This window comes from Chanos chanos, chromosome 13, assembly GCF_902362185.1.
Source record: "Chanos chanos chromosome 13, fChaCha1.1, whole genome shotgun sequence".
In the NCBI taxonomy this organism is placed as follows: domain Eukaryota; kingdom Metazoa; phylum Chordata; class Actinopteri; order Gonorynchiformes; family Chanidae; genus Chanos; species Chanos chanos.
Genome location: NC_044507.1, coordinates 5,882,811 through 5,897,810, shown reverse-complemented (window position 1 = coordinate 5,897,810; position 15,000 = coordinate 5,882,811). Strand labels below are relative to the sequence as shown.

The following is a 15,000-nucleotide window of genomic DNA, read 5'->3' as shown; positions in this document are numbered from 1 at the left end:
AATACACCTCACAGTGTCTGTGCTGCGTGTGTCATGGCCCTCACCTTGAAGTGAGAATAAACAGTCCTTAATTAAAACATATTATTTGTGAGCAATGGTGTGTTTACGTGTGTGTGTGTGTGTGTGTGTGTGTGTGTGTGTGTGTGTGTGTGTGTGTGTGAAAGTGGGTGAGAGAGAGAGAGCAAGATAGAGATAGAGAGAGAGAGAGAGAGAGAGAATCCAACTGACTAAGGTTTTTTTTTTTTTTAGAGCACTCAAACATGGATAAAAACAAAACTAAACCAATCTCTAACAGTTCTTCACAGTTCTCTCCTTTAACTTCAAAAACACTTTCCCATGAAAAGGCGCAGTATCAGAGGTTTCAAGGCAACACTTCTGCCTACACTTAAGTGTCATCCGGCGAGTCTGAGTCCTTTATATTAGGAGCATCATTTTGATTGCTTGCTTTTGTAGAGCACAAGTCTACATTTTGACAAGGACGTCAGTGTAGGGCAGAGGAGTCGGACACAATCCAACCAAACTGTGAAGAAAAACAGACGCAGACAGAAAAGTACAGGTGATGTTCAGTACCTGTCAGCTTCAGAATCAAGGCAATGTTTCAGAGAGAGAGAGAGAGACAGAGAGAGAGAGAGAGAGAGAGACAGCGGTGCAAAGTCAGGTCAGGTCACTGACACACATCACTCCGTCTCACACACCGAACATATTGACAGTGACTCAGAAGGGTGTTAGAGTCAGCCTGAGAGTGCGAGTGTTACAGCTCTTGTGTGTTTCTTTGTACAGTTGTACAGTGTGTAAAAAGAAGTCAGAGATGTGTCTGAGAACACAGGCAGGGTGCTGCTGAGACAGCTGGAAAGGCCATTTTATGTGAAAGAAGAAAAAAAAAAGGGTTTGAAGATCTAAGAAGTGCGACTAATGTAGTAGCTGGATAAGCCAGAGGTTTTGCTGGATTTAAAGCAAAGAGAGAGAGAGAGAAAAAAAAGTGCTTTGGTGAAGTCGACGACGGCGACTTTGGTGCGGGGGTTTGGGCTGATTAATCACATCTGCTTAGAGATATCACAACGACTCGCTGACATCACACACACACAAACACACACACACACACAACGACACACACCATGGTGCTCTATGAGTCAGCAAAGCTCTGACACACACACACACACACACAGACACACATGCACACATACACAAACACACACACGCACTCACACACACACACACATATACACCATGGTGTGCTATGAGTCAGCAAAGCTCAGATACACATACAGACACATACGTACACACACACATGCACGCCTGCACACACATGCACGCCCGCACACACGCACACACACACACTCACAAACACACTCACACACACAGTGCAAGTCTGATTTACTGCGTGGTACACTTTCAATGTATCTTTTGTTTACAAAATGCTCAAAACTTGCAGTCAGATTCACAATGTCCTGATTGCAACCTTCGTTGGGGAGTATAAACTATACATTTCTGGAAAGTTTAGAGTGTGACGTACCCCAAAACTAATCTTTCCATTTTTTTTCAAAGCCTCTGTGGGGGCCATCTTGGACTTTCAAAATGGCAACCACTCATAACTTGTTTTTAGCTGGATCCCTCGTGATCAATCAAACTGACTTCTGAGTTCAGTGGCTAACTGCATATTGTTCAAGCCCAAGAAATAAAGGGGACCATATGGAACACACTAAAAATAGAATCTGATACTGCACCTGCTCATAATATGTATTTGTATGAGGTAAATCATGCGGTATCTCCTGTACATTCGACAGGACCCCACCTGACAGGGCGTGAGGGAGAACTTCACAAAGGCCTGTGTGCCTGATCAACTTGCTTCCGGGTTTGAAGTCAAAGTAAACCTAGAAGTATTGTGTTTTATTTGGAGAATATTTTCATATACTTTTGTGCAATGCTCAAGTTTTCAAGCTACATTGAAGTCAGCGTTAAAGAAATTTGCTTCGTAATTTTTGACTACATATAGTGCTCTCATACCGATGTAGCTGATCACTATAAACTTAGCTGATCACTATCAATTCATTAAGACAGTATGTTTACTCAGGCATATCCTGGGAAACCTGTAACCATCACTGCTTTTTGCTTGTAGGTCTTTAATTTAGTATTATTAGACACTTTAAAATGACTATGTTTTGAATACTAGGTTCCTACAGTTAGAGACTTTAAAAACTTAGCATGGCCACACAAGCACTGCCACAACTTGGTCCACAGCCAGATGAAACAATCAATTGGAAACACTGCATTTTCTGCCAAAAAGAGACTGGGCAGTTGGTGTCGCAGCCAAGATTAGATTCTTAGTCTGCTTTGTTGTCTGCGATCAAAGAGCGAGCATCATGGAATGATGGTGAATTCATTCAAATTTATAGGAGGCTACAAGACCGCACAACAGAAACTCTGAAGAGCAATAACGCTCACTGGCATAACAAATGTTACTCAAACGCCACCGATAAAGCTCACATGCACCGTGCTAGAGACCGCTACCACCGTTCCTTGTCCACTGCAAGACGTGTCCCCAGGAAAAGGGGGCATCCACCAGGCTCTGATAGGAGAGAGCCATCAACCTCAGCTGCTGCATCAGCACCGTTTACACGAAAAAAAACAGATTAGAGATCTGTGTTTGATTTGTCAAATGTCTGGCAATCAACAGCTATACGCGGTTAGGACTGAGAACGCAGGTCAAACTCCGAAAGAAGCTGTGTCTGTCTCCTCCGAACCAAGAGCTGAAAATAAGGCCTCAAGTTACTTGCATCTCTGAAGGTGATGCCCTTGCAATTGATGTGAAGTATCACAAAGATTGTTGGAGAAAACATGTATTTTATGTTCTGAGAAAAGAGGAAGGCACAAGCACAGGGGATGAAAAGTGTGGGTGCCCCTTACGAATTGCTAGTTTCGTTGAACGTACAAACCAGAAGTGGTGCGTATCTTTCTGTGGCTGACATTGAGAATACTTGTGTGAACAAGCTAGGGGAACCAGAGGCTTTGACAACTCATGAACCTGTTTTCATCAGACAGTGGCTGAAAGACAAAATACTTTTCGAATTACCAGGTGTGAAGTCAGTTCTGCAAAGCAACAGGATTGCCTCGCCGTATCTACAGGAAGACAAAACTCTGCAGATGTCTGACTTACTTTTTTCCTCTCCTGACGCAGACGTCCTGATTTTGGCAATAACCGACTATCACCTGTTGCCAAAGAACGGCGCAATCTCGATGGCATTCTCTGGTTCTGACAACACTGGAAGGTTTGCAAGAGTGGGCGAGGCAACACGGTTCAAGATCTTCCTCGAAGCTTAAGACTGACGTCGTTGAAGCTCTGAGGACGCTTCCAAGTGACTCCAGAGTAACGGAGGAACAATACAAACGCTCGGTTAGGTTTGCGTGTTGCTGCCTACTGCCCCGAGAGGAATACAAATGAGAAACGTTCCAGAGCTGCGATGACACATTTTCCACAAGTATATGGCAGAGAGTGACAAGCTACCACCTATAGAAGGTGCCTTGAACCAGCACATTGATAGGGTACATGAGCAAGCTTGAGTTTGGGGCCAGGCAAACGTTGAGCAGCAAGGACCTTTGGATCCTCTGCAAAATGGCTACTACAGGGCCGACAAAGGCCGGCCGTGACCCGCTACCGCCGACGTACTGCTCCTAAGCTCCTAAGGCCATCGCTGAAATGGTGAGATGCCACGGCAAAGGAGATTGTTTGACACAAAGATGTTCCTGTGGATGAAGAAACTTACAGCGCTCTCACCTTTGGCTGTGAGAACGACGAGGACTCAAGATCTGAAAACTGAGATTCGGATGACGGTGATAACTGAAGATAATGAGTGAGATTATGAGTTTACAGACAATCCAAGATATTAATGGAATGGTTGAATTTCAAGATGTCTTGACTTGTAGAGAAAATTTTGTTGTATTCGTTACAATCCATTTGTTATGGATGCTTGCATTTTTATGCTAAAACGATGCCGTTGTATTAAATATCTTTAATTTATATTATACCCAAGTGATTTTCCTTAGTTTCTGTGAATTCCTGAATAAATAAAATGTATGTTTAGCCGCCAGAAGTAAACACCTGCATAGCTTAGAACCTGACATGTGTTTTGAACATTCACCATTTTTAAAATCCAAAATGGCCACCACAGAGACGTTGAGAAATATGGAAAGATTCATATTTTTTTCATATTTCTTACGTTCTAATAATTCCAAAAATGTATAGTTTATCAACTCCCCAAGAATTTTGAACGAAAATAGATAGGGAACATGGACTAAGTGTTTAGTCTAGGTTACAAAGAGGTCATGAAGCAAGACAGCTTCTGTGTATGGTCCACTAGTATGCCTGCATGTCCCAACATGTGTGTGTGTGTGTGTGTGTGTGTGTGTGTGTCACATGAGCTGCTCTCAAAAAACTGTCAAATCTCTCAGAAATATGATCAACTATTTTTGCCCAAGATTTTTCTCCCCCTCCTATCCTCTTCCATCACTGATTTGACTGTGACTTCACAAAGCCCTAAAACGGAGGTAGAGAGAGAGAGAGAGAGAGAGAGAGAGAGAGAGAGAGAGAAAGAGAAACAGAGCGGATAGTATATTCCGTTTAGAGCATCCAGAATGGCAAATCATCTTGATTTCATTGCTGACTAAATAGATTTTTCAATTTCCCTCAGACTCTCTATCTCTGCTGGCGAGGGTGGAATCTTTCATTGCACATGCAGCCCACACTGGAGTGTGACTAAAGCATTTTAGAAAAGTTGAGGAACAAACTTTTCCCTCGCTAAGCGACCAAAAAAGCGTGTACGTGTTTGAAGCCTCCTGCTGCTGACACTGATGGCAGAATCACACCTGTCACATGACAAACTGTGAGCTGCCACGTTTGACGTTTACACCGGATTACACAAACGCTCACACCTGCCAATCTTCCTACCTCTGTTCTTCTGGATCGACTAGCACCTTGACACTCAAATCTGCATTATAAACCAACCAAAGGTAGGAGGGCTTGTATAAACGTCCAAAGGAAGCGACCGCTCTTTGGTGTGATCCTAAGTTGGATTTCACTTTATTTCAATGAACATGATCATTGTTTTGTCTTTCATGTAAGCTTTTGTTGGTCTGTCTATGATATCATAGTCTAACCCTTCATGTTGTGCGAGTAGATTAAAGAGAACGCCACATGTTAGCATGATGGGGGAGAAAAAGGGGGGATAAATTAAAATATCAATAATTCAGTACCTTAAAATATTTAAGGTGTCATAAAAACATTTCACCAGCAACGGTTTAATCAAAAAGAAGGAAGAGTATGGAGGTAAAATGTACTTAAAATATATGGGCTTAGTGTATAACTTTTAAGTATAGTTTCTTCACCTTGTGTCCTTTCCCACTAAGGTTAATACAATTTAAACAGAACTGAAAGTGTTGGGGAAAAATAAAGATATTAAAGAAACTACACCTGTGTGACTTGAAAGAAGTTTTATCATGCTTTCCGTTGCGCAGCGACCGGCCAAAAGAGCAAGGTCAGAAGAAAGAGAGCTGTTGAAAAGTTTTGTGAACAAGGCAGTCATTCAAATATTTGTCTCGGAAATGGAGAGAAATTCATCTCGTACAGCTACCCTGTTGACATATCAATTACCCAATCGCTGCTGATGAGACACACACACACACACACACACACACACACACAGACACACACACACACACACACACACGCAGGTTCTTGCTGTGTGGTATGATTCTGTTCCAGCTGAGGGGTTTTCAGATGGTCTTGTCGGACACAGTCGTAGCTGCTGGATGTGTGTGTATAACCTCAATTAAACCAGACTCTAAGTGCCTGACAACAACTAATATTCCACTTCCTCCAGCAGCGCGAATTGATGTTCCTGGATTCGTCACCCCAGCTGAAAAAGCAATCATGCTCTTGTCTCGCTCCTGCCTCTGAGACTCAGAGAGAACGGGGCGACGGGATTGGGGGAGGGGTGTGAGTGTGGGGGGGGGGGGGGGTTGGCGAGGGACGGAATTGCACCCTCCAATTCTCATTAGCATTCGCCGCTAACACCCTTAGCTACCCAATGCCAAATCGCCCGGGCACCCCCCCCCCCACTCAGCCACTCCTCTGCGGCCACCCATAACAAGCTTGCTTTACAGCCATTGCCAGACACCTTGAAATCTTACACATTATAGCAATTTAAGCCAAAGCAAACAACTGAAAGAACCCATCAAAACATTTACCGCCATTTTACGGCCAGGAGCCTATCCTACTGAGCATACTCTACCATTACAAATTAGAGCATTGTGAAGCAATGGCCTCCCACTGATTCCACATTTTATCTGAAACGCTGAGAGCTCAGGGAGAAACAATGGCACTGTTTAAAGCATTGCATTATACATTCTGAAGCACTGACCTTTTACAAACCCCCTCCCACCCCCAACCCCCCCCACCCATCCAAAAAACAAAAACAAAAACAAAAACAGAACAATGCATGCTAATTAGCACGGAGGCACGGCGGTGTTTCCGACATCGCCGGGCGTCTCTTCCAAACCGGTAAGAGCAGCGTCTTGGAGCGGACAACAAAGACAGAGAGAGAAAAAAAGCAGACCGTGCTCTCACCTCCCTGTCCAGTTTGCTCGGAGCGATCACCGTGATGATGTCACCCTTCTCGGGGTCTATGTAAAACATGTTGGGTGACGGTTTGTCTGGGGACTGACGGACGATGATGTAACGGAGGACGGCGTTGTCCGTGTTGGGGTCGTCGGCGTCGAACGCAGTCATAGTCATCACCGTCGTTCCTATGGAAACGGAGACAGAAACAGCACCGTAAATTCGTAAAGTTCATAAACGTGTGACTGATACAGCGTTTTTTTTTTGGTTTTTTTTTGTTTTTTTTTAATTTTTATACCACCATATAATGGCGCAGAGAAAAAAAGATGGCGAGAGAGAGAGAGAGAGAGAGAGAGAGAGAGAGAGAGAGAGAGAGAGAGAGAGAGAGAGAGAGAGAGCGTGAGAGGAAAAAGCTCATTCTAAATATTGTAGAAATAACTGATATTATCTGCACGGTGTGCCATAATGTAGTGCTTCTTTGACTCGTGTTCTCGGGAGACAACACTTTTCTCTCTGCTCATCCACATCCACGCTTCTGGACATATCACTAAGCCCTTGATCAGTCCAGTCAGGTGGGCCGGAGCCCTCCGAGGACAGCGCCGGACCGTCCAGGTAGTTAGTCTCCAGGACCGAGGTTCAGAGACACTGACACATGCCATTGGCGTCAACTGAGGAAACTTTGGCTGAGTGAGTTGAAGTGGTAGGGAAAGACACAGTCTGGAACTTAGGCTCAGGGCAAATTTGACAGAAATCTAGTTCTAACTCCCCACACTCAGTTCCTAGTCCATAGTCATGAGCACATTTTTCTTTTTTTTTTCCTGTAATGCATCTAAAATGAAACACCATTTCAGCAGATCAAAACCAAATCCCAGCCAATCTTTCACATACACCCAACCTTCAATTCTCAAAGGCCTCACCCAGGGACGAGCTATATTTTCAACATGATATGGGAAGAGAAGAATATTTGGAGCCGAGCTAATGCCAAACTCTCTCCAATTTTTTTTTTCTACCATCACATATGCATGAGTTCAACTGTTTCCTTATTGGACAGATTGAGATGGGTGTTCACCAGTGACCATGCAAGAAGATATAACTGAGTTACATTCATCTCCTTATGGTTAATGGTCTTTGTCATTGACTTTAACCTTCAATGCCTGCCTTTATGACACTCTATATCACACAGCATGAATTCAGAACTGGAGCAAATGACCAACAAATGGTCAAAAATATCCTAAGTGAACTCAAATATACATATAAGTATCTTGGTTTACATTGGAAGTGATCAGAGCTAATTGAGGGTGCAGTAATGTGAACTTTTATCTGCGGATGTTGGCAATGTTTGTATTTTCAGAGGAAATATTAACGGTTTGTAAATCACTGACTAATCTAATGCATAATTACAGACAGACTCGGAGCAGAGCTTGCGGCTAACACGGGCAGCTACAGATTTTCTTCATTAGCGGAGTTCTACTTCAATTCTCCACTGAGATACAATCACTCGAAAGTAATTCATAGACACAAACCCAAACAAACACGTATGAGCACAGACCAGGAAAAGTGCACACGCTCTCATCTATAACCACAAACAATCAAAGCATACAGTTATAGACTGCACACACACACCCCTACTGAACTTTTGAACCTCTAATTTATGTTTTTTACACATAATCTCTCTTTTTCTTGTAATAAACATATAAAAAATATACTACCACACACTACACACGACACACTACACACACACACAGTCTAGTGAACTTTAGAGCCTCTAACTTATGTTCTATACCCATATTGTCTCTTTTTATTTTAATCATGTGACTAGTGACTCAGAACTGACTATGAGTCTCTGGCCATTGCCCAGCTGAGCTATTCGACGGGACCGGTCATTATTCACTCTTCACACTGAATAATATTCTCATCCTCAGGCTTTGGGCCAGATGGACACACACACACACACACACACACACACACACACAGACAGCCAGCCATTTATCTCTCACCACTCCGCGCTTCGGCGGACGCGCGCGCGTGTGTGTCCGATCCAAACCGCGCTTTAAAAGTCATGAGTCACGGAGCCGTCGCTATCGGCACATCTGTAATGCTGAGTTTTTAGAGTCTCTACTCAATTATCTCTGTAACACAGGCCTTCAGTTAAGCTGGAACGTGTTTTTGTTGTTGTTGTCATCGTCATTAATGGATAAAGAATAAGAAGAACAGCGCGGGTATATGTTGTTTAATGAACCCGCCGGTGCCCGGTCACCGCGGATGCTTGCAGAATGCCGAAGACGATAATTGGTTCTGAAAGGTCACTAACTGAAAGCAAAACAACCACGGCTGAGTGTAATTTACAATGCACATGAGCAACAAGTGCCTAAGGAAGTACATAAATAAGTCAAGATTGAACAAAGGAGTCAAGAAGAAGCAGACAACGGTCTAAAACCAACGTGTCCAATGAAAAACAAGGTGACTCACACACAGGTTAAGCATAAAAGTCACACAAGGTCATGACCATTAAAGTGAGTTAAAACCTATGATGTTGACTAAATAAAAAGAACGAATTAATTAGAAGCCTCGTTTGAAAAGCGAGACTTGACCACCATGGACTTTTTTTCCCGGTGGAATTAGTAATGCTGTACTGCGGTGGATAAACATTTCTCCTTAAACTGCACTTCACGGTCACTACGCTGGATGTTGTGTGTCATACCGGCTGGAAATTGGAAAAAAAATAGCAATTTACACACAAGCATGCAGGTGTGTGTGTGCCCGTACACACACACGTACACGCACGCACACATATCCGAATTGAAAATGTACGACACGCATAATAAAGATCCGCAGAGTTCGTGTGCGTATGTGTGTGTGTCCACACAATCCGCAGTTGCTGCTTGGTGTCCAGAGATAACTGATCATTTCAGATGTCTGAAGACAAGTACACTCTCAATAATTGCATGTTGTGTTTTAAGACCTGTGTTACCGGGTCTCTTTTTTTGCGGCCAATCGGTCTTTCATTTGTCTACATGTAAACGTCACACGGCTGTGCTTGCGTGACGGAGCCTCCGCTTGCTTGTGTGATTGGAGTGACCTTTCATGAAGCGCAGCTCTTAACCCTGATAAGGAAAAGTGATTATCCTGTGTCATTTATTCACACACTCTCTGTTAAGTTGGTAGGCGTTCATGATCTTTATATAATCCTTTCATTTTGAGAAGAAGAAATATAGATGGGATGCCGGATTTTTATCACTCAATAAAAACTCCTTTTTTTTCCCCCTCATGCAAATACTTTACATTCATGCTGAAAAAAGCACCTATTTGATTCAAGTGCATGTCTTATAAGGTTTCTATTTTATATGTTTTTTTTTTGTTTTTCTTTTTTAACACTGTCCTGATACTAATGCATTCAATTAAGGTGAAGCGGCAGATTCTTAAAGACTACTTAAAAACAAACAAACAAACAAACAAACAAAAAAACTCTCTCTTCATAATCACAGTCTGAAAACCTTTCTAGAAAAACATCTTCGAGTGTGTGCTCGACCCGAACCAAATCCCCAAACTACAATTTAGGTCACTGTTCTTCTCACTTCCTCCCATCTCGTGCTCACATCCTGCACAGCCAATATGGAGAGACAGGAAAAAAAAACAAAAAACAGTTTTTGCACTTTGAAATGAAAAAAAAAAAAAACCCTGTCAACGCATATTCCGATTACCCCTCTAACATGACAACTCCATCACAAATATACAGACTCCGGAGACAGCCTCGTTATCAGCACCCTTCTATATGGGCTGTGTCAAAGCTATCAGCCACCATCAGCGCTTCCACAAATCATCTGCCACGTCTAATTGGTTAATGGGCGCAGACTCGGAAATAAATGCAAATCGCGGAAGCTTAATTACGACTGCAATTACGTCAGCAAAGAGTCCCATTGTCTGCCTTCATGAGGCTTAGATCCACACCAGTGCCGGGGCAGGATCGATAGTTACTGTGTCAGATGTTTGATGGGAGACCCAGAGATGGTTGGACACGACTCTACAGGCCTCCATTATCGTATCATCAGCTCCAGCCATCTATTCCGCAGTCTGTTATCTGATTGGCCGAAGTCTGTCTGTGGTCTGATTGGTCGAGGCCTGCTTTGATCCAATCGGTCGATGCTGGCCTGCTGGTGCCAGATATGAGACCACGAGATGGAAAATACATTATCAAACACTTTGCTGCAAATGCTAATTTAATATCCTGATAGTTTGTCTAGGGGTCAAATTTGTATTCATAATGAGTATCCCCCAATAAAGCTCTTTGTTGACTAAATCACATTAAACCAGCGCTAGAGCTGTGTTGTAAAAGGGTGAATGATACTCCCTGTGTAAATTAATTTCGATTTTGAGATGTGTTTGTTCTCAATAAAAAAAAAAAATAAATAAAAAATCTGCACCTTTAAAGCCATACCAGTATAACAAAAATGTCACCAAATTGTTGGAAAACCATGTATTGCTTTATTAGGTTTTGTGCTCAGAAATACACCACGTTCTTGTGATTTAGGAAGGGCTGTAAAAAGATCAAATATTCAAGTCAAATAAGAGGAAAGTTCTCAGACTGTAACATCAGCAGCCATATGACAAAATCTCTTTTCTTGATAAAGCAGAGTTTGAACACCTTGGCCTGAAATGAAGCACAGCAGTTCAAACTCCATTAACTCCATTGTGTGCGTGTGTGTTTCTGTGTGTTTGTGTCCTTGTGTTTAACCACTGGCATCTCCATTACAGCCAAGACACACTGTGCTGATTCTACTCTGCTCTTATGGAGCGTCTATCTGCACTGTACAAGATTTCACCCGCTGACGTCATTGGTCACACAGTGGAATAAATAGGTAAATGGAGATTCTCTCTCTTATTCTCTCTCCCTCTCGCACTCGCACTCTCCCTCTCTCTCTCTCTCTCTCTCTCTCTCTCACACACACACACACACACACACACACACACTCTCTTCCTCTCAAGAACTGATAAGAGTGAGTAGTTTGGGATGCAATGTCTTTCAAAGGGCATTGCTGCTCCTTTGCAGCAGCTGCAGCCCAGTGGGAGCCAATCAAAGTGCACCATTTTGAGGACTGGAGCAGTGGGGTCCATCCCAGACCCCAGGAGCCAATCACATAAATGTACACAGGTCCAGCTGGCTAAATGAGTCATGCACCCGAAAGGCTGTCCTTATTTTTGGCTTAAAGAAGCCATTTTCAACGGTACTAATTTAATATCTATTACTTTGATACAATTTACAGTGTCTGGAGCTCACATGGGGTCTGGTTCTAAGCTTCTTTGTCCCTGGTTGGAGCTATAACAATAAGAATTCAAATGTCTCACCCTAGCTCTCTCTACCTCCCTCACTCTCTCTACCTCCCTCTCACCGCCTCCTTTTCCCTCCTTTTTCCTGTTGATTTCTGCCAATACTGACAATACTGTGGGTTTGATTTGAGCAGAGGGTGGTTCCAGTGCATGGCACTTAAAGTAAAACTAAACGAAAGCACGAAAAAAGGAGAGATCCCAATAACCCCGTATCAGGCTAAGCCTTTAGTTCCATACTGCACGTGACTAAGCACAGACACGCTGAACACACCCCTCTGTTACAGGCATCTTGGGAAATCACTATGGTTTCAGCTTCCTTTTCACCTGTGGGAGACAAGCATGCGTGTGATAGAGTTCTGTAATGGGGAACAGAGATTGGAACAGGATGGTATAATGATGGAGAGGGTGTATGTGAATGAAAGATGATGATAGATACTACAGTGAAGAAAGAAAGAGAGTGGAAAGACAGCCTGGGGGGAAAAATGCCTAAAAAAAAAAAAGAGAGAGAAAAAGGAAAAAAAAAAAACACAATGAAATGACTAGACGTGGAACATTAGGGTGCTATCTGTGGACTTGTCACAAAGTTTAAAGAGAAGTGATCCAGCGCTTAATCTTAGATCTGTATTTCACTCAGCGTGAGAGAGATCTGTACACTCACACTGCAAAGGGACTAACTTGTCAAAAAGAAAAAAAAACCCTCAATTGTCAGATGACTGACTTGGCAGAAATATGAAATTAGATTGAAATGAGACTAAGGAACGGTTGAGAATCTCCACTGGAGAGGGAAAAACTCCGATTGAGGAGAGCACTTGAGTATTTACATTACTGCATTGCAGCCACTGTGACTGTAATAACATATATTAGCCAGCAGCGCTCATTTATATCAAATAAGTATATACGGCCAACATATCATATTATAAAATAACTAAAAAAGGATAAAATGTGATAAAGGGTAAACAAAGTTGAATATATCTTCGTTTATTTTATCTGTAAATAGAAAAGTTTCCAGCTTTCAAAATGAAGGATATGGACCTGGGGGGGGGGGGGGGGGGGGGGGTTTGGGGCATAGAAAAATAAATTAATAGAGAAAATAAAAACAGATTTCCAGTTGATATTGCTTTTACAGGTGGTACGATTCAACAGAGAGATGCTCAACAGGCCCGGCTGAGTGAGCAGAAAACCCACTTAGCCAGCCTGCATGCAAATTGTCGCTCTTCAACGACGACACTAAGTATATGTTTTGTATTTCCTGTGCTCTGGAGGCGCTTTCTGTGCCTTGAAATCACGTCCTCATAAGAAAACAAACGACAAAGGTCAAACACTGCTTTGTGTGCTCTACCTCTACCTCTACTCCCAACATTCGTATTAGGCTACTCGCAGAATGTGACCGTACTGTAATGGAGGGAATGCATTACAGAACGGGGATCTGTCGTCTTCCCCGTAAGGGAAAAATAACCCAGCTGACTGAAGCTGTAGCTAGACGTACCGTTCTCACGTAAATGTCTTTTAAAGATGGTTTTGCCGCACTTAAATTCCGTTGTGTGTTCGTGTTGTTATTATTATTAAGCCCGTGCCTGACTCTTGTGGCAAATCAGGCAGAGGGCAGGAGAAGATCAAAGTCGTTGGCGTGAGTTATGATTTGTGAATGAGACAAAGTGAGCGCGCTTTCTCAAGACACCGAAGTTTTTCTTTTGATCTGGGCCAAAAAAAAAAAAAACCCACACGTCTTCTGCATTACGAAAGGGGGAAAAAAAGTGATGTAAAATGAATAAAATCCAACAGAATAAAAAGATGAATTTGCTATGCTAGTCAAAAAAAAAAAACACTTAAATTGACATCAAATGGAGATAAAAAAAAGAGAAAGGATTAGCAGTCACGTTACGTTTCTGTGAGAGTTGTGTTGTGAGCCCTGACAGAATACAGGTCAAACTTACGCAAGCTTATCATATTACTCCGCCATCTCTCTCACTGAGCCAGTCAGGTTCAAAGCAGGCCTATTCCAGCTAAAGCTGATGTTATGTGTTGGCATGTACATCCCACCCCAGCCAATAGGTAACGAACAAAAAGACACCAGTGTGTGGTGTTGATCAAATCTAGTAGACCTTTCATCGCGCATCTTCAGAGAGCCGAGAGTCGCACCGTAAACCCACGCGCCAATGCTCAGATCAAACCCACGCCACCAACCACGAATTAGGGGTATAAGACACAAGGGGGTGGATACAGTACTTATCAATAGTTTAAAAGAAAGAGAGAGAAAGAAAAGAGAGCTCAGAGTGGGACGAGCAGAGAGAGGGAGAGATAGGATGTGTGTGTGTGTGTCTTTTTTCTGGGGGTAGAGGTAGATGATGAGTGAGAGAGAGAGAGGGAGAGGGTGTGTGTGTGAGTGTGTCTTTTTTCTGGGGGTAGGGGTAGATGATGAGTGACAGAGAAGGGTGTGATGTTGTGTGAATGTGGAGAGTTGTGTAATTTGTCTTGTTTGACTGGAGGTGATCTAGTTCCCAGGGACAGAGTGACAGCATCTCTGTACAACCCTCTGACCTGCACTCAGCCAATTAAACACCCTCCGTTTCTGTCACATTCCTTCCTTCTCTCTCTCTCTCTGCCTCTCTCTCCCTCCCTCTCTCTATCTCTCTCTCTCTCTCTGCCTCTCTCTCCCTCCCTCTCTCTATCTCTCTCTCTCTCTCTGTCTCTCTCTCCCCCCCTCTCTCTCCTTCTCTCTCCCTCCCTCTCTCTCTCTCTCTCTCTCTCTCTGTCTGTCTCCCTCTCTGTCTTTCTCTGTCTCTCTCTCTGCTGTCTGTCTCTCTTTTCCCACCCCCCTCTCTCTGTCTCTCTCTCTCTCTCTGCTGTCTGTCTCTCTCCCCCTCCCCTCTCTCTCTCTCTGTCTCTCTCTTTCTCTCTGTCTCTCTCCCTGCTGTCCGTCTCTCTTCTCTCTCTCTCTCTCTCTCTCTCTCTCTGTCTCTCTCTCATACACACACACACACAGACACACACACACAGACACACACACACACACACACAAAGCTCTTCCTTGAAAAGACAACCCCACACATTACTCCTGGTTAGCC

At 43.2% G+C, this 15,000-nt stretch overlaps 1 protein-coding gene across 1 annotated transcript in view; it reads right to left on the bottom strand.

The window, feature by feature from the left end:
* cdh13 (cadherin 13, H-cadherin (heart)) overlaps window positions 1-15,000 on the bottom strand; it is a 236,598-nt gene that overhangs the window by 89,435 nt on the left and 132,163 nt on the right. The window contains exon 7 of the mRNA XM_030790562.1: window positions 6,620-6,798. Within this exon, the coding sequence (XP_030646422.1) occupies window positions 6,620-6,798 (179 nt within the window). The remainder of the gene's footprint in view (window positions 1-6,619; window positions 6,799-15,000) is intronic.